The sequence below is a fragment of the Solea senegalensis genome, linkage group LG8 (genome assembly GCF_019176455.1).
Source record: "Solea senegalensis isolate Sse05_10M linkage group LG8, IFAPA_SoseM_1, whole genome shotgun sequence".
In the NCBI taxonomy this organism is placed as follows: Eukaryota; Metazoa; Chordata; class Actinopteri; order Pleuronectiformes; family Soleidae; genus Solea; species Solea senegalensis.
This window is the reverse complement of record NC_058028.1, coordinates 13934260-13957682: the sequence shown is the minus strand read 5'-3', so window position 1 is coordinate 13957682 and position 23423 is coordinate 13934260. Positions and strand designations below refer to the sequence as shown.

General features: G+C 40.5%; 1 protein-coding gene across 3 annotated transcripts; it reads right to left on the bottom strand.

The window, feature by feature from the left end:
• Nucleotides 1-146: 146 nt before the first annotated feature.
• mettl16 (methyltransferase 16, N6-methyladenosin) lies at nucleotides 147-22945 on the bottom strand. 3 transcript variants are annotated; one of them, XM_044032637.1, is made up of 10 exons: nucleotides 22869-22945; nucleotides 22347-22488; nucleotides 13891-14078; nucleotides 11877-12017; nucleotides 10542-10657; nucleotides 10190-10332; nucleotides 7805-7874; nucleotides 5941-6030; nucleotides 1839-2012; nucleotides 147-1108 (listed from the first exon to the last, which is right to left on the bottom strand). In XM_044032637.1, exons 2-10 carry the CDS (start codon nucleotides 22472-22474, stop codon nucleotides 452-454), a joined length of 1707 nt encoding a protein of 568 aa, XP_043888572.1. In that variant the 5' UTR covers nucleotides 22475-22488; nucleotides 22869-22945; the 3' UTR covers nucleotides 147-451. The 3 variants fall into 3 exon arrangements, with proteins under 3 accessions (XP_043888572.1, XP_043888573.1, XP_043888574.1); XM_044032638.1 differs by having other exon boundaries at nucleotides 22347-22529; nucleotides 22869-22929; XM_044032639.1 differs by lacking the exon at nucleotides 22869-22945 and adding an exon at nucleotides 22753-22839.
• Nucleotides 22946-23423: the final 478 nt, after the last annotated feature.

Genomic DNA, 23423 nt, shown 5'->3' with positions numbered 1-23423 from the left:
AACTGAAGACCTACTACCTACTGCTTGGCCAAAGCTATTGACAAAACCTATGGCAGGAAATGTACCATGAGAAGAGATGCACACTGCCACCCTGTGGCCATTTACATGCACTGCATCATTATAATGAAAAACTAAGAACAATTGTGTATAAAGGAAATATAAAATGTGTATTTATTCCAAATGTGTTATCCATAAAGTAATCCATCAAATACAAGAAAATCTGAACAAACTGATGATACGTGCAAGAGTGATTTTTAAACCATCACAGTCTTGAACTTTTCAAAAACGGAAAATATACAGTTTCAAACAGAAAAAAATAACAACAACACAACATTTTAAATGTTCTAAAAACTTCCCAACAGACACAAGCACTAATTTCTAAAGAAAATAATGTTTGGGGAATTTTTACTTGTTGTTTCTCACCTGAGTGTACTGGTTTCTTTCTTAGCATTTAGGACTTTGCTACAGACTTTAGAAGTGAATTTTTCAGGTAAGTACACAGTTGGTTCATCAGGTCTTTGCTCTGACCTTCGACCCAGTGCATCTCAATCACCACATCACTCGCCTCCAGCATCACATTCAGCAGACACTTGAACAGGAAGTGTTTGACTGTGCTGGGGCTCTGTGGTCTCCTTGCAGGAGGGTCACACACCACAGCAGATGCTACACTGGAGCCTGTAAACTCCATGTCCAAATCGGCACTGGTCAAATCTTTCGAGACTTCTTTTTCTTCTCCACTTTTGCTCTCCGTTACATCTTTGTTTGCTACATTTGAGGAGGAACCATTGTTGATCCCCACTTCAGGCTGCGGCTGCTGCAGTTCTCCTGGCTCCTGTGCAGTTGTGGTTTTGTTGGTGCCGTCTTCTTGATGAATGTTACTGTTCTGTGCGGAAGCTGGTTGGTTTTGGTAGAGTGGGGTTATAGTCGGAGCAGCTGAGGCCACCTTGGTTTGAGAGCTGGTTCCAACAAAGTGAGGCGCTCTGGGAAGCTCTCGCAACTGCCGCTTTTGTTCTCGACGTTTCTGACGACCATGGACCCAAGTGTTCTCCACGGCTGTCACAAAGAGACTCTGCTCCTGCTGTTTGCAGGGGAGACGTTTGTGCAGCACCTGTCAGGCAAAACACCGACAGACATACATTAAGGTGAGACTTTGTGATTGATGGCAACTCTGTTAAAATGGATGTCTATGTTTCCATAGACACTAATAATTAAAATAAAGCCTGATTGGAATAGCCCCCTTTTCTGAATGGCCCATTCAGAAAAGCTGAACTGAAGTCTGATCTGTGTTCATATAAACAGCTGCTGCAATCATCAGTTAGTGGTTTGGGTTATCACATGTCTGCTGTACGCAAACATAGCTAATGTAACCTTTACCCTTGATGTAACCACTACTCCCATTCTTGTGTGTGTGTGTTTGCTCTTTTATAAACAATGACAACTACGCTGCTTGTACCTCAACACAATACACACAGTATTTATTACCACTGAGTAGCAGTATTTATGACAGCCAAACATGACAGCAATCATTTAAGCTGTTTTCAAACATGAACTCCAGATAACTGGGTCTGGACATTTTCAAGAGTTAGCTATTCAGATATGACAAATGGCAGCAGGAGATTATCTGGGTAAGATGTGTTCAAAATAGCAGTGAAATTTGCAGAACATTAAGGTGGTGGTGGGGTGGTACTTGGGTCTGCCATGCAGGATTTTCCTGCAGTGTTGTCATATGGACTTACTTGGACATTTTTGCAAACTTTGGCAAGAGAGCTGGACAATTTCCGGAAAATGTACAGACATCAGGCATATTTTATAATGTTACACGTCTGGAAAGAGTTTACCCTCAGGTCAGTGAGTGTCCTCTCGAGCAGAGCGGTGATACTGTCCACAGGGCTGCAGGCGGTGCAGCCGATTGCGAAGGCTTTGACCTCGAGCTCCTTCAATCCCGCCTCTGGCAGCGTGAACGACAGAGGTTTCCGTGACTTCTCCAGTTTACGCTTCTTACTGGGAGGAGACTGTGGAGGAGCCAGAGAGAAATAATCGATGATCTGTAGCAGAAATTATTAAGAATGTGTGAAACAAAAAGCCACAAGACAATCGTTTCAAACCAAAGGTTCTTCATTTATCCAGTCAGAGGACAACAGATAATTAGTTTTACAAGAGCAAACACACACACACTCTCACACCATCTAATCTTATCCATCACAACTAAATGCCTAACCCCGTATCTTCGCCCTAAACCTAACCCATACACAATTCTAACCCTAGAACTAAGTCTTAACCCTCAAAAACCTCTTGGAATTTGTTAGGACCAAAATAGCAAATTGTTAAGTTTAATCAGATATCAACAAGCTGAGTGTGGCTCTTAAAAATCACTCAACACATTGTCTTAAATATAGCTAATGCCAGCAGCAGTTGGCAATTAGCAGCCATTCTGCCAACAGTCTGCTGACATGTAAAATTCCCTGACAAGAAATTCATGATATCTTCAACTCCAATCTGAGAGCCAGACATACAGCCACCCCCCATAAAGAAGCATCTTCGCAGACTGAGGAACAAGGAGTCCTGCAGCAGATGGTGTGACTGAGTCCCACTGAGGTCTGATCTCAGCATCATGGAGTCAGTGTGAGATCATGTGAAGAGAAAGAAAAGATCGACAGCCTTCGACAGCCTGAATCCTCAAAGGAACTGAGACAAGAAGCACTTACTAAACTCCTCAGTATAATACACTGTACGTATAAGAAGCTTCCATTTCTTTTAAACCTATGCTCTGTCTCTTTAAAATTTAATGACTCACTTCTCTTTATGACCTGGGATGAGCATCTGTCAAACAGTTCTATCAATGGGAGAAATCAACTGAAGTGTTCATTGCAAACCACAAGAGGGCGCTCAAACCAAATAAGATCAATCTGAACCTGCAGTGAAGTAAGCAGTTCCTTTTCTCTTAATTCTCTGATGCCACGCTGTAATGGCGGTAGAGGTCATTACTCACAAATGTCTAAATTAAGCTGATACACTGCAGCTAGTATTTCAATGCTGCACTAGTGCATCACTGCAGGCTGAATGGAAGTGGGGAGACAGTGGTGCAGTCTGCAGCTGCTGCAGCAGACAGTATGGCCGACTGACCTACAAACAGTTAAAGGAAGGATCAGCTTTTGACCTTCACACTGCTGCAGCGATGTGGAGTCAAATTTTGATTACTCATTTAATTTAATGCATCAGTGCAAGGCCTCATCATCTGTTTAAATGCAAATTATTCCATACATATTTGTTTTTTTCTTTCTATAATGCTTCTATGAAAATACATTAATATGAAATATAGAATAAATAAATGTACTTTGCAAAAAGAAGCTGACTACCAGTAAAATATTTTTCAGTCATAATCATCTATTGATTTTTTGTTTATATTATGGCCACTGAAAATACATGTTTAGAGAAGGTGGACATATTTAATCAGCAAATTAACACTGGACCCTGCTTTGTCCAACTTCTTGTTAGTGTTTCTTTTTTTTCTTATCTTTGCTCACAGAGGTCTCTCCCCCATTTTCTGTGCGCACTGAAAGCCCAGCAGCTCAATGTAGAAGGAAAAGAAATCAATAAAATCCATCAAGCCAAACATGTGTGTTTGTACCAAGCATCCTTGACACACATTCTTGCACTAATACACTGGTTTATAAATACGTGCGCACCCACATACACACACAGAAAGAGAGAGAGTGTCAACATGAGATTCATAGACAAAGAGCATGAAACCCACATGTGCAGTTTTAGACCCACACCTCTCAACTGAATCACATCCTTTTCAGACTCGCGTTCACTCCATTATTAATCCCGATTAACACTGCATACTCACTCTCGCTCTCTCTCACTCACACTCACACACATACAAGTCTGTGCAGCTGCTCTTTTTTAGAACACTGCATTGAGTTCCATTCATTTGGGCATCCTAAACAAAATCTTAGCCCTAAACTTAACCAGTTCCTCACAAATAAAGTTCTGCTTGATTAGGACCAGGCTTTGGTCTCTATGTGGACTATTGGTTCTGACAAGGTCAGTGTTCATGCCAGAAAAAGGTCCTAAAAGTACACACACCCCCCACCACTACAGACAATCAAGAAATATAATGCCCTCACAATGAAAGCAGGACCAAAATGTGAAAACAAGGCACAGTAGAAGCCCACAGATTCAGCAACAGCTGTTCTCTCCACATGACATTAAGTCATCTACATTGACCTTCTGAGTGAGCGAGCACACACACACACACACACACACACACAAATCAAAATGCTGCCGATTTCACCTTCAGGCAAACACCATGAATCATACTCTGATCACCTCCTCTCCTCCCAGCACCCATTTTCCTTTTTGTCAAGTCCCAATTCCCCTTCTGAACCTCCTCCTGCCAGAGGCCTGTATGAGCAGCAGCAGCAGCCTGCCCCAGGGCTCAGATAAAGCCTTCTGTCTACTACTTCTTTCATTCTGTCTGCATGTTCATGTCTCCATCCTCCTCCTTTGTCTCTTTTTACTCAGGGTTTACTTTTGTTTTTCTTTACTAAAATCCATCAGCTTTCCTGATAGGCAATGAGAAGCCAGAATAGATATAATGTGATTTATTTCTCCATTATTTTTCAATGTCTTGACTGCACAGTAAATATGCAGTTAGTCAGCATTTAGTTGAGCTTAACATCAACACTAGAAGTCCAACTAATGTTAACCATGTGAACTGTTCATGGTGTACCCTGCCTTTCGCCTCATGTGACAGCTGAGATTGGCACCAGCAACCCTCATGTGGAAGATAAAGCAGTAGTAAATGAGTGAGTGAGTAAGTAAATAACAGTAATAGTGGTTTATAGTCTGACCTGGTAAGAACAGTTAAGTAGGTCACAGCTGGATGCATGTCAGCATGTCACATGTTATGATCTATATGTAACATTAATGAGCCAACCTACCCATTTAACTACATTACTGCAAACGACAGGAGCCCGTGCATGCAGACAGAATTAGGCAGTCAACCACGCAAGGAATTACACATGCAGGAACTACCGTCACGTAAACACACACACATTGACTTACATGAATTTCCTCGAGCCTTACTAACCTGAACCATAACTACCATTGGCCTCATCCTAACAATAAAACACATGTTTTCACCTTAAAATGTTATCTATGTTATGGAGACTTTCTTTTTGAGCCCATAAGGTAGACAAGTCCCCATAATGAAACTGTGTAAACAGATGTAGGTCCCCACAACATGAGTAAAACCTGGAACACACACACACACAGAAATGACAGTGGATCTGGGTGAAAGTGGAGGAGGAGGAAAAAATGTAGGCCAATCTTTCTGCTCAACCGCTTTTATGCTGAGGGGTCCAAAACACAAATGGTCATCATCGCACACATACTGAACATGTACATGTACATTTATACGTGCAGCCTATCCTGCACCTGCTGACCAAGTCCATCTTACTTCATTTATTGTCAGTGCAGAATCATTCTCAGTCTCCTCTGTGACACTTTTGACTCTTTTTTAAATTAATCCTTACGACTTCTTTCTGCCCACATAAGACATTTGTAGAGTGCGTGTGCCCACAGTTGTGACCTGGCAACTGTTGCCTGGCTACAGTGTGTTAAAATCACATAGAGATCCCCCCCGAGGCATGAATAAGTGCTGCTAATGGAAAGGGACTGCAGGGAAAGAGGATACAGCGTGTCGAGGGGTGAGAAGACAGAGCAGGGCAGAGGCAGTACATTATTAAGGAGGTTTTGGAAACCACCACTAGCACGAGAAGAGCAGCTCAAGGAGTAAAATGACCAATACTGATGAGATCACTTCCTTGGGCATCAATATATTGTAAATGGTGCTGATTGTCTCAGACATTATGACTGGAAAACAATCTGTTGAGTCTATAATAGACCGTAGGTTCTTTTACATCACAGACTTACCGGAACGATCACATCATCATAGAAACTCCAGGCCAGCGCCCACCGCATGGTCCGTCCCTGACAAAATTCTGTATGCGTCACTTTTGGCACCTAAGAAAAACAATCAGACTTGGAAATAAGTAGCAGACTGATGACAGGTGCATGCAGCAGGTGAGTGACTTCACAAAGGAAATAGTTTTAGTATCTACTGCACATATTTGTGTAGACCAGGCTGTGTTATGATACAGTAAGTGAAAAATACCAATGGAATTGAAGAAGAAACTGATCACACATTTGGTCAAAAACGTGATTCCCTTTTCTGTCGTAATAAAAATAATGTTCACATCAATGGGTCAGTTTACTCAAAGGTGAAATATGGTAACTACAGCTGCCATAATAATCCTCCAACACAGACAACCGGAAATACAGCAAATACCCATCCTATAAAAGAACATAAAAATATATCCTTAATCATTAACAACTTCAGACACTGAATATACAGGCGGCCTTGAGATAGGGTCAAGTGGTATGTGCAGTAAGCAATTGAATTTAGAACAACTCTCATTACCAAGTTCTTTTATTTTTTATTATATTCGATGGTAGAGAATAACTCAGTAAATCCTTGACCCCCGACAGTGTGAAAGAGTGCACATCAACATTGTCTCACTGAGAACTTTAACTCCACCTCTCTAATTGAGGGTGAGAAAATTGAGAGCATGCATCTCTGATGTGACAAGGATGTGTCTGTGCTGTGAAAACCCTTGTGCTAACAGAGCACTTTGACAGTCTCTGAGGACTGCTTCAGAAAATAAGATAAGAGCAAAAGGTCAAACAGCTCAGTTCCTGAGGCAGGTTTTTCCCAATTTAAAAACACAAGGAGAAACTGGAGAGAAAAGCAAATAACATGTGATGAAGGCATTAGCATATTAACTAGGCTGAGTTTCTGTTTACAAGCACTTTAAAACGAGGCAGGAGGACACTCCTTCCTGGACACCAGCCAGGGCTGCACTCACTGAGATGAGCAGGAGCAGCAGAGTTAAACCTTTAGAGGGGGTTTTAAGGGATGGCAGGTGCAGGGGGTCATGTGACTGGCATGAGGTCTGTGGCAGTCAAGAATCATGTGCTGGGCTATTAGCTAGGCTAATAACACTAATGCATGTTAGCAACATGCAGTCAACAGAAATCAGCTAATTCGTGGCTCTTTTCAGATACTGCTTTGGTAGCATATCAGAAAGAGCTGATCCATTATAGTTTTCCGGGTATGTGCTCTCTCCGCTGTGACAGCAGTCTATGTCCAACATCAATAATCAGTCCCAGAAGAGTGTTGGTTTGAGATGTGAGGTGAAAATTGTTATAACAAGCTATTATGAAGCAACTGCGCACAAAAACCAAAAAGCTGAGGCTGCTATGTAAGGGGCTGTTCACATGCAGTGTCTAAAAACTTGTGGAAGACACCAGTGGCGTTTTAAACCAAGGCACTTGTGAGAAAAAAAACTAAACAGAAATGATACTCGCGCTGCTTCTCTCTTGTCCCAGCTGTGCTGGTCGATATGAGTGTGGAGTAAAAAAGATAAGAAAAAAGGGTCAATGTGTATCCTATCCTTTACTTTCAGATTTGTCACTTTGTCTGAACGATAGGAGATTCAGAGTTTATTTCAGACTCTTGGCTCGAGACAACATTAGAAATATTCATCTCGATGCAATGCAGATGTACTCAGAAAAACAAGGGCATTGCAACAGATGTGTGTTGCGACAGTATTGCTCTCATTTGTGTATGCATTTAAAATGCATCTCCAATGAAAATAATGTATTTTTGCACACAAAAAACACTGCATGTGAACGACTGTGAATGTAGATGTGTTTGTGTCTTTGTTTTGGGTCTCACCCCTTGCTTCCTCAGCTCCTCTTTCAAAGGTGCCAGGCTGCACTTCTTCCCCAACATGCAGCTGTACCACCTGCAGAAAGAGGAATCCACATTAACCAGGTGTGTGTGTGTGTGTGTGTGTGTGTGTGTGTGTGTGTGTGTGTGTGTGTGTGTGTGTGTGTGTGTGTGTGTGTGTGTGTGTGTGTGTGTGTGTGTGTCTGTGTGTGTCTGTGTGTGTGTGTGTGTGTGTGTCTGTGTGTGTGTCTGTGTGTGTGTGTGTGTGTGTGTGTCAGACTGTGTTAGATGCCAGCGGCCCAGGCATGAAAAACCGAGCAGAGATCAAACGAGCAGAAATAGGCTTCAGGGAGCAACACAAAGACAAAAATGAAACACAAGAGCTGGAAAAACATCGGTGTGCGTGCAGTCCGCAGTGGAGGAAAGAATGTTTTGAAGTGATCCCAGGGTAAAGACACGATCAATAAACTCTGCTGTGCAATGAAAAGATGAGGTTGGTCTTGAACACTGAAGAGTGGACTTCAGCCCGTAAAGATGGAGGGAAGATAAATACATCAGGGAGTCCGATGAACGGGAAAGAAAGAGTCTCCAGTTTCAAAAAAAGCTAGGGGTCTGATAAATTTCAGTCAATTCTAATGAAATATAATCCTCTGGACTTTATTCAGGCTTTACCTTAAGCAATGTATGTCCACTTTTATGGATGTATTTGATTTTCTAAATCAAGTATAGTATACTGATTTAAAATTAAAAATGCTAAATCCTCAACTGAATTGCAATATTGAGTTTAAATATCACAGAAAAAAGTATTTTGCCTCTTAGGCTACATCATGTGAAGGTTGCTATAGACTACGACAACAGACATACATTATTACAGTGGTGAAAACAAATAGTCAATATGAGAATCTATTTTAATTTAATAGAATCATTGATAATTCATTGCCTTTCTCAGACAAGTAAGAAAAGTTCATAATATTTGGTGAAGATGTCAGTGTCGACTCTGGTACATTTTGATATGAAGGTTTCATCAAGCAAACAGAATGAAAATAGTATAAAGGACACATTTCAGAAAAATGCAGCATTTCTGAAACAAATCATTTTACACAGCATTCATGTGATTCACCACAAAGCTGCTCAGTTGCATTCAACTCAATAAAATGACACCTTAAAACTGTGTAAACTTGTGACTCATGATATAAAAGGGCACGGAAAAGAAAATTAGGTTAGGGAGGTGTGAGGATGCCCAGAGGGGTGGAGGGAGCAACATGTCAGCTTCTGTTGCCACAAATGAAATATTGAACAGCTCTAATATTCACAGATGTTCCCCCACTTTACAACACAGTGGGGAGGAAAACCCAGAAGAGCTCCTGAATAGCCTCCTCCAACAGACAGCAGTTTAAAAATCCTTAAGTATGCAGCTGCATTAGCATCTATATTCAGTCCTCTCACTCTTCACATGCTTCTGAAGCAAAGACACGTGATTACTATCTTATAACCAGAGAAGGAAATTTTCATATCAATGGAATGATAAATGAGGAGTGTTAACTCATTTCTAACTGTGGTTTGCATGTGTGTTACACAGGGAAGTGACTGGGGAGAAGAGGGAAAAATGAGCAGGGCGCCATGGTGGAGCATCTCTAAGGACTAAACGGACACGCTGGCAGTGTTTCCATGGACAACTGGTGGCTCTGGTGTCCCGGCATGCTTTGAGGAGTGACAGCCAGCTATGGTTGGTTTGGCGCGAGCTTCCAATCTCTTATGTGAGACTACGTTCATTCTCACTTTCTATCCTCACTACATGACTGTAAGCCAGAGAGCAAGAGCAGACAGGTGTTAACATCAGTCCCTCTCAAGGCTGCTCATCTGTCCACTGAAGTATAATGAAAACAAACACACAGACAGACAGACAGACACACAGACACACACACACACACACAAAGACACAAGGCAAGCAGGTGTGGCATGTCTAATTAGTTTTAATAGCACCATTCTGTGGCTCCCTCCACCCATGTCTCACTGGCTGCCCCAGTGACAACCCTGTTAAAGGGGGAGGGTAATGACGCTGGACACACCCCCACACATCCACCCAAGCACAGCTGCTCCCTGTTTGCTCCTGAATACACTGCAGTGTGAGTGTGTGCCAACATTTTTGAACCAAATGTGGGTGACAGCTCCATCAGTGCAGCGACCCATCTGCCCATTTGGTGCCTCCCCTTCACTGCAGCTCTCAGTAGCCATTTAAACTTATCACAGCCTCTAAAGAAAGAACATCATCTATCTGCTGATTTTAATTTGTAGCACTATAGGCATGAGGACTGAATATGTTTTTTTGGGTTTTTTAGGACTGACGAAAATAAAGTTTGTGTCAGGTTTGAGTCCTGCTCTTTTCCTCACCGCAGGCGTTTCTTGAGCTGCAGACTGTCATGAATGATCCTCTTGACAAACTCCAGTTCTCCACCCTCTGCCATGATCTCCGTCACCCCGCCTGTGTTCACTGAACTGGGAGGAGGTCGGCGCGAGTTCCTGGAGTTTACGCCCTGAAGAGAGCAACAGAGCTCAAGATACAATTCTATTAGAAGCAGTTACTACTGTTTATCCTCACTGGTCCATTGTGACAGTGTTGTGTTTGTTTCCTCGCCATGAAAAAAAGAGTAGATCCGTTCACAGGAGGTCTAAAATCGTGAGTTTAAATGTTCAAGAATAAAAAAAAGAAGCAGTGAGGTATCTGTGCAGGACAAACACTTACCATTGCTTCTAGCTGGTTGGCAAAGAAAGGAGGGTTGCACATGCAAAAGTCATATATGATCTCTGTCTCCTCTTTCAAGGCGTCCATCAGTAAAGTCTTCTGAGGAACTTTGACAACTGGGAACGTACAAAACATGTGGATGATAGAATTTGTAACTTAATGGTTAAGGTAATCATGACAGATTTTAGGAAAAAGCTAAATAAAGGCACAATGCCCATATAAACAGTGAGAGTAGACTGTCCTAAATCTCACAATGCACAAACACACAATAAGAATAGGGAATGAAACGAAACACAAAGCTGTCTGTCTGATATAACAAGGCCAATTTTCCATCCAAATTCAATCAAACTGTTCATATCAACGCCATTTATAGAGAGATAGAGGATAGAGACCACGTACACAGTTTTCTGGTTTTGTGTCATTTCATAATGTGACAGTCTGAGGTGACTCACAACAAATTGCTTTGTCGATCGACACTGCAGATGGTCAGTGATCTAAAAATCAATCCTAATTTTATAAACCCAGGACATTTAGTTACGCAATAAAACATTTTTTTGGTCCTGACAAAAAGTCCAAAAACGTAGGATCTTCAGTTGTTTTAAAAACATACACCAAAGAAAATCCTTGTCATTTAGAAGCAAGACCTAATACTTGACAATTACATATAGAAAAGTATGATCATATCAGAATTTGAATTGTAAAATTTTAATTGATAAATTCACGTCATTACACTTTGTGTGTAGGTTCTACCTTGATCTGTTATGGACGAAGGTCGATTCAAGTGTAACTAAACCATTTTCAAATGAAAAAGAGTGTATATGCAAATCAGTAATGTAACAGAAGTGTTTTTTACCGATCCAGGTGCAAATCTTCACAGTTTAGTGTAAAGTATTGAAATTATACATGATAAAAAATCTACTGACTCTCTGGTCAAACACCAGTTACTGCATTAAATGTTAGCCATTGGCTTACATCACTGGTACACACTTTCTCTGCCATTTGAGAACACTTGAGTAGCCAGTCTCACTGAGCACCTCGTTTGTCAGCTGCAATTCAGTGTAGGATTTCACTACCAGACCAAGCCCCCTTTTCTGCTCGCCACTCTTCCTCTTGTCTCCTTTTTTTTTAATTTAATCAGGCAATGTGCAGAGATAGCCTAAATAGGAGAGGTGGTTTAGGTTTTAACTAATCCACTGAGTCTTCATGACGGGTCTCTGTTACTCATTTTAAAATGTATAGTGGTCTGCATTTGTTACCTGAACTTAAATCCAAACTGTCAGCAATTCAAGAGACGCTACACAATATACAAACAGCACACTGAGACAGTGTCTTTACCTTTGATGAGGTCAGACAGGTTGTTCTGCTCCACGTTTTTCGTGGCAAAGTCAAAACAGATGTCATCCACCTCTGTGGCGAGGAAGTACCAGTCGTTCATTGTGGCTCCCAGCAAGGGGTAAATACAAGACGCACCAGTACCTGAGGAAACACACATGCATGTGGCAGCATGAAAATTATGTGTGTAACCACAATGATGAATGGCTATGACTGAGTGATGAGTATAGAAATACTGCAGACGCTGTGTCTGAGGGGGAAGCGGTCTCCAAACGTGCCCCAGTGGTTTTTAAAGCATTTTCTTTACTTAGGGACCATAATGGTCAATAAATGCCAGTTACAGCAACTATTATTGAATCAATCACATCCACGAAAGAACCATAGCTGCATCATTCAGTCCACGCTCAGACAGAGGTGGCATCAGTTAGTGAAGGAGGCACCCAGTGGTGATTCATCAAGGAGCAGGCAGCTTCAATCTGCTTACAGAAAGACTCAGGGTCACCCATCAGTGACCAGAGGTTCTAACAAAAAAAAAAACACACACAAGCAAGCAGCTCTTCATCTGAAAGGCAGCACAGCAAACATGCTGTGACATGTGGAAAGGGAAGGGAATTGGTTGGTACATACTGGGAACAATGGAGGTGACTGGGCTCATACCAGTAGTTTACACCAACTATATTTTGTGTGTGTCTCTGAGCTCCTGCTAATCACATCAAGATTGAATAAGAACAGTTTACACCAACTATATTTTGTGTGTGTCTCTGAGCTCCTGCTAATCACATCAAGATTGAATAAGAACAGAAGTCCCAACTCAAATTAACTCCAAGCCAATGACACAGTATTCCCCCCTCGGCACTCACTGTGAAACATATCATTCCCAATGATTAAACAACATACGTGTGTTTTTCTCTCCTTGTTCTTTTGCAACCCAAGTCTAGTTTTGTTTAGCCTCTGAGGGAGATGATCGTTTTCCTGCAAAGCAATACATTTTTCCTTGAAGATGTGGAACACTCTTTTAAACAAATTAAAACAGTAAAGTCTTTAAACTGTCTGTGCTCATGTATGTTCAAAGGGAGAGACATTTTAGTGGCAGGTGAGCTGTGGTTAAAACAGAGTGCAGCTGGTTGTTACCACAGGGGTTATCAATAGAGTAATTATACACACATTACCTTTTCTTCAGAAGATGCAGGACTGGCAGAATACAAAGTCCTAAGACTTTTTGCTGATATCCGATATGCCGATATATATCGGGAGTACTTTGCCCTATAAACAATACCGATACATATACATTTTCCCTGCATCCAACTGCAGAGGTAACTTGGTCTCTTCTGTAGGGAATTTAAAATATTTTACCTACTAATGTCGCAGCAGATGTAGCAAAATAAAAAAAACAACAGATGTAGAGGGCACCAGCATAGAAAGTCAAGCAGGTAGCTTATTTAGCCAACTGTTGGTCTTTAGTCAAATCGGCAGATCTTGGTGTGTTTTCCAATATCTGTGAAAACATTTTCAAGTCAGTATCTGAAGATACTGATATTGCGCCAATAATATTGTGCATCTCTATAAAGACCAAAACAGAGGTAGAGCCTGCACACTTAGTCGAAAAAACATTAAGGAGCTTTAAAAACATAAATAACAGAACAAAAGAGCAATATTAGGACCCATAATCAAAATTGGATCCAAACCTTTTTGTGGCAATGTAAGGCTCTAACTCTTCTATATTGTGAGTCTAACAATGTCATTTGATGACGATGTTAAAATAGTTAAAACACTCAACTAATTTATTGGCTATAATTTAGCAGCCAAGCCCCTTAATTAACATAAATGATAATGATCATACAAAGAATGCCAAAAATACCATAACAGACAATCAAAATGGGAATAAATGAAAAATGACATGTGGGCCAGATCACTATGAGTGACCATTTAAACTGTCTTTTATATGAAGAACATTCCTAATGTAAATGATACTCATCACACACACAAAACAAAATGACACCAACGGTAAAGGCTATACCGATGTCGATGCCTCTGCGTGGCCGCTTCTGGCCATCAGTGAGGTCCTCCACCCAGTGGATGTAGTTGAGGCGCAGTGGAACAGTGGGAATGAGGCGCTCCAGAGGAATCTCAATGGTCAAACCAAAGTCCTCCTTCAGCAGTGTGCAGGTCAGCGCTCGTACCGCCTCGGGCTCTTTGAAATTCACTCTGTAGGTAAAACAAACATGGTGGAATAAATTCAAAGAGCAAGCACCATCATCCTGCAGTGCTTCAAGTCAGAATATTACAGTATACAGTAGATTACACAAAATGCATCACTAAAACAAGCAGAGCAGCCAGATGACCATTGACTGAGGTAAATAGTGTCAACCATAAACATGTATTGTATGGTAAATCACACATGTTGTCAGTTAAATTTCATATCAATGTTGTTGCATGAATTTAGGACCTTTTCTTGTTAATTAAAATGGTTCATGAAATGACATGGGTGACCATGAAACTATTGCTGCCTTTAACCTGCCTGTTTTTCCTTCTTCACTTTGTGAATATAATCCATTATTATTCTGATAAGAAAGATGAACAGAGCTGCAAAATTAAGGCTGAGCATATATGAAACCTGAACTGAATATCAAACTTAATTTAAAGACGTGCTAATCCTCATTTTACCAGAGAGGTGACCTGACAGCAATTTACCAAACTGCTCTTATACAGCACTTCATTACGCATTATAGCTCTCTACACTCTCTCCACACACACACATGGCATCACTTCACAATCATCTGCTAATGACGAAGGAATTCACATTTTCCACACCTTCCTCTTTTTATTCCCAGTGCTCAGTCCCAGCTCAGCTCTCTAAGCTCCCTCCTCTTGTTCCTCTCGACATGTTTAATGACTGCAGCCGCCACACGGGCAGCCACGAGTGTGGCAGACAAAGCAAGTGGGTGTGATAGGTATAATTAAAGCTTCGCTGAGCATGTTCGCACCTTGGCAGATGCAATTAGACACATTCTGGTGAAGCTGGAGTCTAGCACCACACAAGTTTGATAGGAGCATATTCCAGTGGAAAAAAAACCCCCAACATTTACTGCTGCTGTACAGATGGAGGTACAACTCTGCTTTCACAAATCAATTATAGGAACAGCTGAAATGTTTTACAATCTCAGTCTTCAGCTTTGATAAGCTCCAAGTCTGTAATGACTAATAATTAAATGTATTAAATTGAATTAAATCGAGAGAACAAGCAGTTTCAGTGAGAGAGATCATGGCATGATTATTTGGCATAATGCGTTGTGAACACAAAACAGTATAGTCTTAACAAAGAAACGTTCTGTGTTGTGTTCTGTGAGCAGTGAACGGTCAGATCAAACTTTCACATTCATAAAAACCACCCAAGAAACTCTCAACAGACTCTTCTCTCTGGCCGCACAATTAATGGAAACATACAAATAAATGTACATAAATTAGGGATGCGTGATATTGGATTTAATGCATATATGCTGATATATCAGGAGTGCTTGAACCGATAACAGGCGCAGAGAAAAACGTATATATTAGTATCTGCGTCAAACTGTAGAGGTCATTTAGCCTCTTCTGCAGCTATAGCCCATCTGTTTCAAGGTTCCACATGTTGTGCGTTCACAGATGGTCTTCTTCATGCCTTGGTTGTAACATGGGGTTATTTCTTGTTGCCTCTCTATAATTTCAGACCAGCCTGGTCATTCTCTTTTGACCCCTGGCATCAACAAGGCATTTGCCTTCAGAGAATGGCCGCTGACTGGATATTCTCTTTTTCAGACTATTCTCTGCAAACATCAGAGATGGTTGCAAGTGGAAATCCCAGTAGATCAAGCAGCTACTAAAATATTCAGACCAGCCCTGCTGGCAAAAACAACCATGCAACGTTTAAAATCACATTTCATTCTTGTTCTGATGCTCAGATTGGAAATTTGAACCAGATGCATCTAATAAAGCACCTGGTGAGTGTATATTACTCCAATGAAGAAAAACAGATTTCTGCCAGTATGACATGGCTGGATGTGTGAGAGGAGTAAAAACAAAGACAAACGACAACCTCTTACTCACAGGTGTGTGACGGATACAAATGGGAGGTGATTTACCTGCAGGGAATAAATCTTACCCAGTATCTCATCACCTAATGAATATATTAGGTTAATGGTCTTGTACAATCAGCTGCTAACAAAGTGTGACCTTTCAGAGAAAAAAACAACACCTGGTTTCTATTAAGATGTACGACATGTATACAAAAGACCAACCGGTGAAGAAACTGGCAGGAGCTTTTACAATTGAATCTGTGATACATTTGCACAACACTCACACCTCACCAAAAATGAAAGGCAGCCTCTCTCATCTGTCCAGTTCAGTTCTGCCCTTTTTCAGTTTTCCTCAGAGACATCATTAGATAATGATCAATATTCAGAGAGGCAGGCCTCCCAGGCCAGCCCTCTATTTTTAGTTCCTGATGATAGTGTGTACAGTGCGTGTGTGTGTGTGGGAGAGTAAGCGTGTGCAATACGGCCCGATCGCTCCCATCAGCAGCACTGCAAATGTCTCCATGGCAACCCCACCTACTGAACAAATGAAGAGAGCACGCAAATCCGGCCACGCTGGAGCAATGGCTGATGCCAGACGGAGCGTGAGAGTGCCCGCGATTTACGCCTCTGCTGCCACGTAGGTGCTCCGCTGCGTGCATACGACACTAACGTGACTGACGGAAGATGGATTGGGACAAACATAAGAGATAAACTTGTGATGAGAACAGATGGTGCAGAGATGAAATTAAGATGAAGAGATTCCCGCCTCCTTATTCCAGGTTGTGTGGGCCTGGTAAAAAGAACGAGATATGAAGAAAGGAAGAAAAAAAGGAAGGAAGGAAAGAAGAGATCTCTCCTGAGAAGCACAAAAGTCCTTGGCTCCGGGGTTACATGGATGAAGAGAATGACCTTATTAAACAGGATGGGAGTTTACTGCTGAGACAAACAGCTCACTCATCTCCACGTTACATGATCAGCAGGAAAGGGCACACACATGCACACGCACACACACACACACACACAGCCCACAGAGAAGTGACCTTGAAGGTGCATCTACCTGACTCTAAATCTGTGAAAGAGTTTGTGCTGATTAGCAAGAACTTCTCTAGTGTCAGGAGTTTTTCTTTGAAAACACTGAGTGAAACACAGCCATTCCTCACACAAGCACAAACGAGTGCACCACTCAAAATTCATAAATGAGATAAAATGACTTTGAATATTGCTGAGCTCATTTAATGATATTATGCAACTCTGCAGATATGCTAATTGTTTACAAACAACTATTATGGTTCCAGCAATTAAGGCTAAAGTGAATACTGTTCCAGATGTTGTAAGCATATTATTCTAACTACGTATGCTTAGAATTTGAGTGATTGGATATTTTTGTGTCTAGATTTCCTTGAAACGTTCATTATTGATGTCTGAAAGTAAGTTGATATTTGCCTTCAAGTATTTCAAGTGCTACAGCTTTAAAAAAAGAAAAAGAAAAAAGAAAAAAAGAAGTAATACACTGATTTACTTAATTTCAGTGTGTTTCTGTGGAATTATTTTTTATTCTTTATTTTTATAATGTTAAAAAGTATACCGAAATACCCCATGCATTTCCCTTTAAAATATCGGTGAGATTCTTGCAAAAAGAAAAAAAATGGATCAAGGATTATGTTTGTTTTTGACAGTGGATTTGAAAATTGACTGCAATTGCCACATGTGAGCAACCATTTTCAGTTAAGAGACTCAACTGAATGCAATGAAAATCCATGTCCAGCCTAAACTCAACCCTAATACAGCTCACAATAAAGTGGATATTAAGAGTATGACAGTGCTTAAGTCACACAAAACCCACTGACAGGGTGAAGTAAGTAAAAACATTTCCTAGTGACTTTCCCTTATCTCTCTCCCACCAGACATACTAAAAGAAACCTCAGTATGTTAATGACACTGCTGGGATGTCTATTGAGAGTTATGCAGTTAATTATAGGGTTTCATTTATTAGTGTGGAGTCAGAGGTCATAATTATACATTCAACTTTCCTGTATTGCCAAGAAAACGCTTAATAATGTAGCTCTGGTGAGAAAGTTGAACATTTCATCATTTACTGACGATCATCTCCAAGACCATAAATAAATTGACTGCCAAATTAAATGTCAATAGGGCTGCTGCATTTTTAATCATCTATTAATGTTTCCTCCCACTCCTTCCACAAAAACTGAAAAACACCACACCACAATATTTATATATTAACTGCTCCTCTCTTCAATTCCTATAACATCCTCCTTATTTCTTCTCCAGCTGCCTCTGGTCTGAACTCGACTCTCAGCCTGCTGCTACCACTTCTCTCCACTAATGATCCCTAAATGAGGTGAGACTTATCTCCCCTGAGGACTGAGCGACTGTCCCCCCAAGATTACCCTCATCTCCGTAACTTGCTGCTTAAATACTTAAAAACCCCGAGATGAATTCATTGGGGAATACAAAACCAAGCTAATCCTTCTACTGATGGAATGGCAGACTGATGGGAAGTGGAGCCAGATTTCTGCAAATGGGCAACAAGACTTTATACCACACAAAAATTAGGAGCAAATCCTGGATATTCATTTTTATATTGTAGGCAAAAACACCAAACTGGCAGCTGAATTCAGCCTGTGCTCCTGTCTTGAGTCAGTCTAAGCCATGTTACTTAAATTATGATTTGAAAAATGTGTCCAAATATCCTTTAGAAATAAGAGAAGAATCCTACACTTGGGTAATGATCCTTAAAAATTTAAGAATGGCTGATGCTGATCTTCAGAAATCAGGGCAGCCACTGGCTGATATATGATGCTATTAAGCAAACATACGGCCAATTAAGCCAACAAATTAATTAGCCTACCTCTTATTCAATGACTTGGGTCTGTGAATAATGCTGGTGTTCCTAATAAAGTGCTTGGAGTGTGTCAATCAACCAAATTCACTGCCGACTCTTTCCAGAGTTTTATTTTGATGCACACACGATTACCGTCTCTGCACATAATTCACTAGTTGTCTAATTTCTACTTGCATATTGGACGTCTGTTTGAAACACGACCATCCCGTCGTCTGCTGCCAGTTTCATCTGTCAGGGAAGCACAGACAGACACGGACACCACAGACTGATAATTAACACCTGTCAAATGAGCCCACACCCTCACGTGCAGCACGCCAAAGCGTGATTGACTAGTCACGTCACAGCCACAAAGGATCAGCCCACACCAGTATGTTCACAGATGTTCAGACTTGCTGCAGTGACACCATTTCTGCATTCATCTGCATAGAACACTGACAATGACAAGTGATTTCCTCACAGAGTAGACGTGCTACCTGTTCTACACAATACAAACAAAGAGGGAGGAAAACAGTGTCGGTCCAAAAATAACAGGCAGGGAGGTTCCTTTGTTTTGACAAAGGTTTGTATTGACTGATTTTGAAGAAGAAAAAAAAAAGTGGAAATTTATTACAATATTTATCATTGTCAATATAAACTGATTTCACAGCACTCTTGCATTTGCAGCAAGAAGACCCAGGTTGGTTGTTTGTCTCTATATGTGGACCTGTGATGGGCCAAACACACAGGTGACCTGTCCAAATTTTGGTCTTGTGGACAAAACAAGACATTTGAGGAGATCATCATTTCCAGATTTGTAAAACAAACAAAGCAAAACATTTTTTGACATTTTAGGAACAAAGTACTTAATTAATCGAGAAACCAATTGAATTGATAATGAAAATAATCGTTAGCTGCAGCTCTAGCCCAAACACAGCAAACAGACAGAGAGATGTAAGGTGAGGTGATGCTCAGGTTGACGTTTCATTCCCTCTGCAGCAGCCATCTTGATCTCACACCGTTTGACGTCAGTGCCACAAATTCCCACCAGACATATTCTTCCTTTGTTCACCTGGTCTTTTTCACACCATGACTTCTCATCATCACAGCTCTCTCTCTCTCTGACACGCACGCACGCACGCGCACACACACACACACACACACACACACACACACACACACACACCTGCATACATACCGCCCACACACGCACAGTTTGTGTCCAGACTGCATGCGAGGTGAAACTGGAGGATTATTGTTCAGTTTTTGATTGACACACAAAAGTATTTTTTAAATTGGGGGTGCAATTTGATCTGTCAATCACACATGCTATGTGAGGTGAAATGAGTTAAAGGAGAGGCTGGAGTGAAACAGAAAATCTTTTGATGCCCAATGTTGACGTTTCTTTCCTACTTTTCCTGCTGTTGCCAGAAGAAGCAGACTGAAAACTAAAGATCTGAAGTTAGCTGGAACATTAGCACTGCTGAATGGAACAAAAAGGCTAGACTGTGACAAGCTGGTATGTGAGTGAAATGGTGTTTTAATAAATGGCTTTGACAAGCAAAGCATGAGACTTTAAATGTGTGGAAAACCTCACTATTAATTTAGTAATTATGAATTAATATGCTGCTATAAAAGCCTTCCCTCATCTGGTTTTGGATTTGAAGCTCTAGTGTGAACATTTAATTGAAATTCAAACCAATGTCAAATGAGTTCATATAGTGCTGATTAAGCATATCAGCTCTACATGGTATTCTGTGTCTCTCACTATAGCAGTGTTTAGATCTCCTATCGCCCAATACTGACAATCCATGCAATTGGTTCTTATGAAGGCCCATTGGGACAAAAAAATATGAAGGTATCTCGTGACATTACTCATTACTTATTACTTATTTTGAAATAAACCTTTAGCAGATTTGTATCAGGGATATTTAATGGCTTAAGACAATTCAGCACACAAGCTCAATACAGCAAGGATAACGGCGAGAAACTCAATATAACATGGAGATAAAATTGATTAGGTTAGGGTCTATTCAAATGTAAAAAGAATAGGTATCGATCAATATCTGCCTGGCCAGATGAAATATTCCAGCATTTTATGATTCATATTTAAATATCTCTGAGCTGCCACTCCATGACTTGCACAGTGGAGCAGCTCTGGTTAAGAGCTGGAGTTGTTTGTCCAAAGAAAGTAAGCAAATAGTACGACACCAGAGTTCCAATAAGATGCTGTAGTTGGTAAAACACCACAATCTTTGAGAAAACAAGGAGAGTAAGCAAGTGAAGTCATCCCTAACTGAAATACTGCAGTAACTAGCAGAACTGAATAGTGTGTAAACAACTATGAGGTCTGTGAGAAAGTACAGATGCTTGAACAGACGTAGTGCAAATTTAAATTGACAGCAGGTACTGCAGAAAATATAAAAATTAGTTAATGAGACTCCCAGCACTTGAACTGGTGTTGAGCTCAACTCCACACCTTAATTAATAGAAACACCTGGATACTACAGCAGGTGTTTTTGTGTTTACATTCATAAGAGAAGTGGTGTTTAACTATCACGGAGAAGCACACCACTCAGAATGGAGACACTTGGACAAGTGTATTTTTATCTCAAACACAATTTAATTAAGCCAAAAAGGTATGCTAATTTCCGGCATATGAATATAAAAAAAACTGTATAACAACATTTTGTTCATGTGACCCAGTTATAGATCAAGGAAAGAAAACTCACAGAGCTGCAGTGCAGATACTCCCTCAGACAATATGGTAAAACAAACCAACACAGTGTGTGTGTGTGTGTGTGTGTGTGTGTGTGTGCATGCGTCTTGTATGGGTATCTTTGCGAGGACCAAAAAACATAAACCATAGGGAGTGAGGACATTTTGGGAAAGTGAGGACATTTTGGGAAAGTGAGGACCTTTTGGCTGGTGCCCACATTCTATCATCCCTTAAAGTGCTTTTGAGGGTTAAGACTTGGTTTTAGGGTTACACAATATTTAATACAATGTTCTTAATGTTCTTGGTACATTAACACAAGAATATGTCTGGCTTTAAACACTACCATTCCCATTACCAACCTGGATAACTGCTGTTCTTCATCCTTATATTTATTTATAATGTGTATTTTGTATATTCTACCTCAATGTAACTAAGAGCAGACTCACAAAGGTGAACAACACTGCTCCAAAACTAATAGGTCTCCATCCTCATTAAACGTAATAACAAGGTCATTATACGCATCACAATTTTAATAGAACAGGAATTCACACACCCACTCAACGAACATCTAGCCCCACTGCCCCTCAGGACACAGTCACCGGGAAGGGAAGTAGCTTGATTCACTCAACCATCAACAACACAACCCGCTGAGTGTGATCACAAGTGTTTTATGATCAGACAGGTCTTATGAAGTGTTGTTAAGTCCACTGCTGTTGTGTTGTTGTGTCTGTTCAACAAGTACATTGCTGTGAAAAAGAACTTCCCTTTGGGGACATTAAAGTCAAGGGGCTATGGAATGTATTGTGTTGATGAGTGTCCTCACAACAAATGCTGTGTAAACGTGTGTGTGTGTGTGTACTCACACAGGTCGTCCTGTGAGGCTGGTGTGCACGTGCTGCTGGAAGTCCGGATACTTGGAAGCCAGGTAAGTGAAGTCGGGTGGACGGTCTTTGTACCGGTTCCGAGGGTGCATAGACTTGTTCAGAGCCATGTTGTTTTCTCAGCCTTAGGAAAACCACAAACGTGACGGTTGAGTGAGGGGTTACCTTAGTTAATAAAAAAAAAACAGGTTTGCAAAAACATGGCTACAACAGCTAGCTATCAATCAACCAACCAGAATGTGCTGTTTACTTTAACTCACTGCGTTTGCTAAATAACCGACACATATTTAATTTCTTCAAACTTAGTTTAAAAACTAACGGACTGTTTTGATGTGGTGAGCTAACTCTGAAGCTAACATATAGCTAACTAACACTACTTCCTGTTTACCTGTACAGTAGCTTTATGTCGCAGTGACGATGTTTGTTAATTATTATCTTACGACTGGCGCTGATTTTTGTTTTTTACTTTGAGGAACTGAACAGAAAACCATAAACACAACTCACGTTGACCAAACGTTTTCCTTCACTGCAACTCTCTTCCTGTACCTCAGTGACGTCACCGTCCTACGTCAACGCGCAAATACGTCATGAAAAAACTGTTGCCATGCAACAAGGGTCCCATTCAAGTTTTGCTCAATGTTTATATGTTGATTTATTGTATGTGTTAATAGGTTAAAATCAGATATTTATATGTATTTTATTACATATTATGTTTAACTACAAAATGTCCTCTTATCTTTAGTGTTTATTCACAAACTCCACAAAAGATTTATTCCCTATATGACATATTGTTCTTTATTCCATTTGGTGTCTGTCACTTTATCATTATTATGAATGATGTGATTATTATGAATGATGTGATTTCACTGGAAATAAGTTGTATCATTATTTTACAATATAACAGATTCAAAGATTCAAAGACTTTTATTGTGCATTTTTCCTATGTACATGGCAGTTTAAATAAGACAATATAAAAGATTTAAAAATAAAAAAAGAATATTAGTTAAAAGAAAACTAGGTGGTAAGACCTAAACATTTAGGGGACAGACAGAGGTGCAA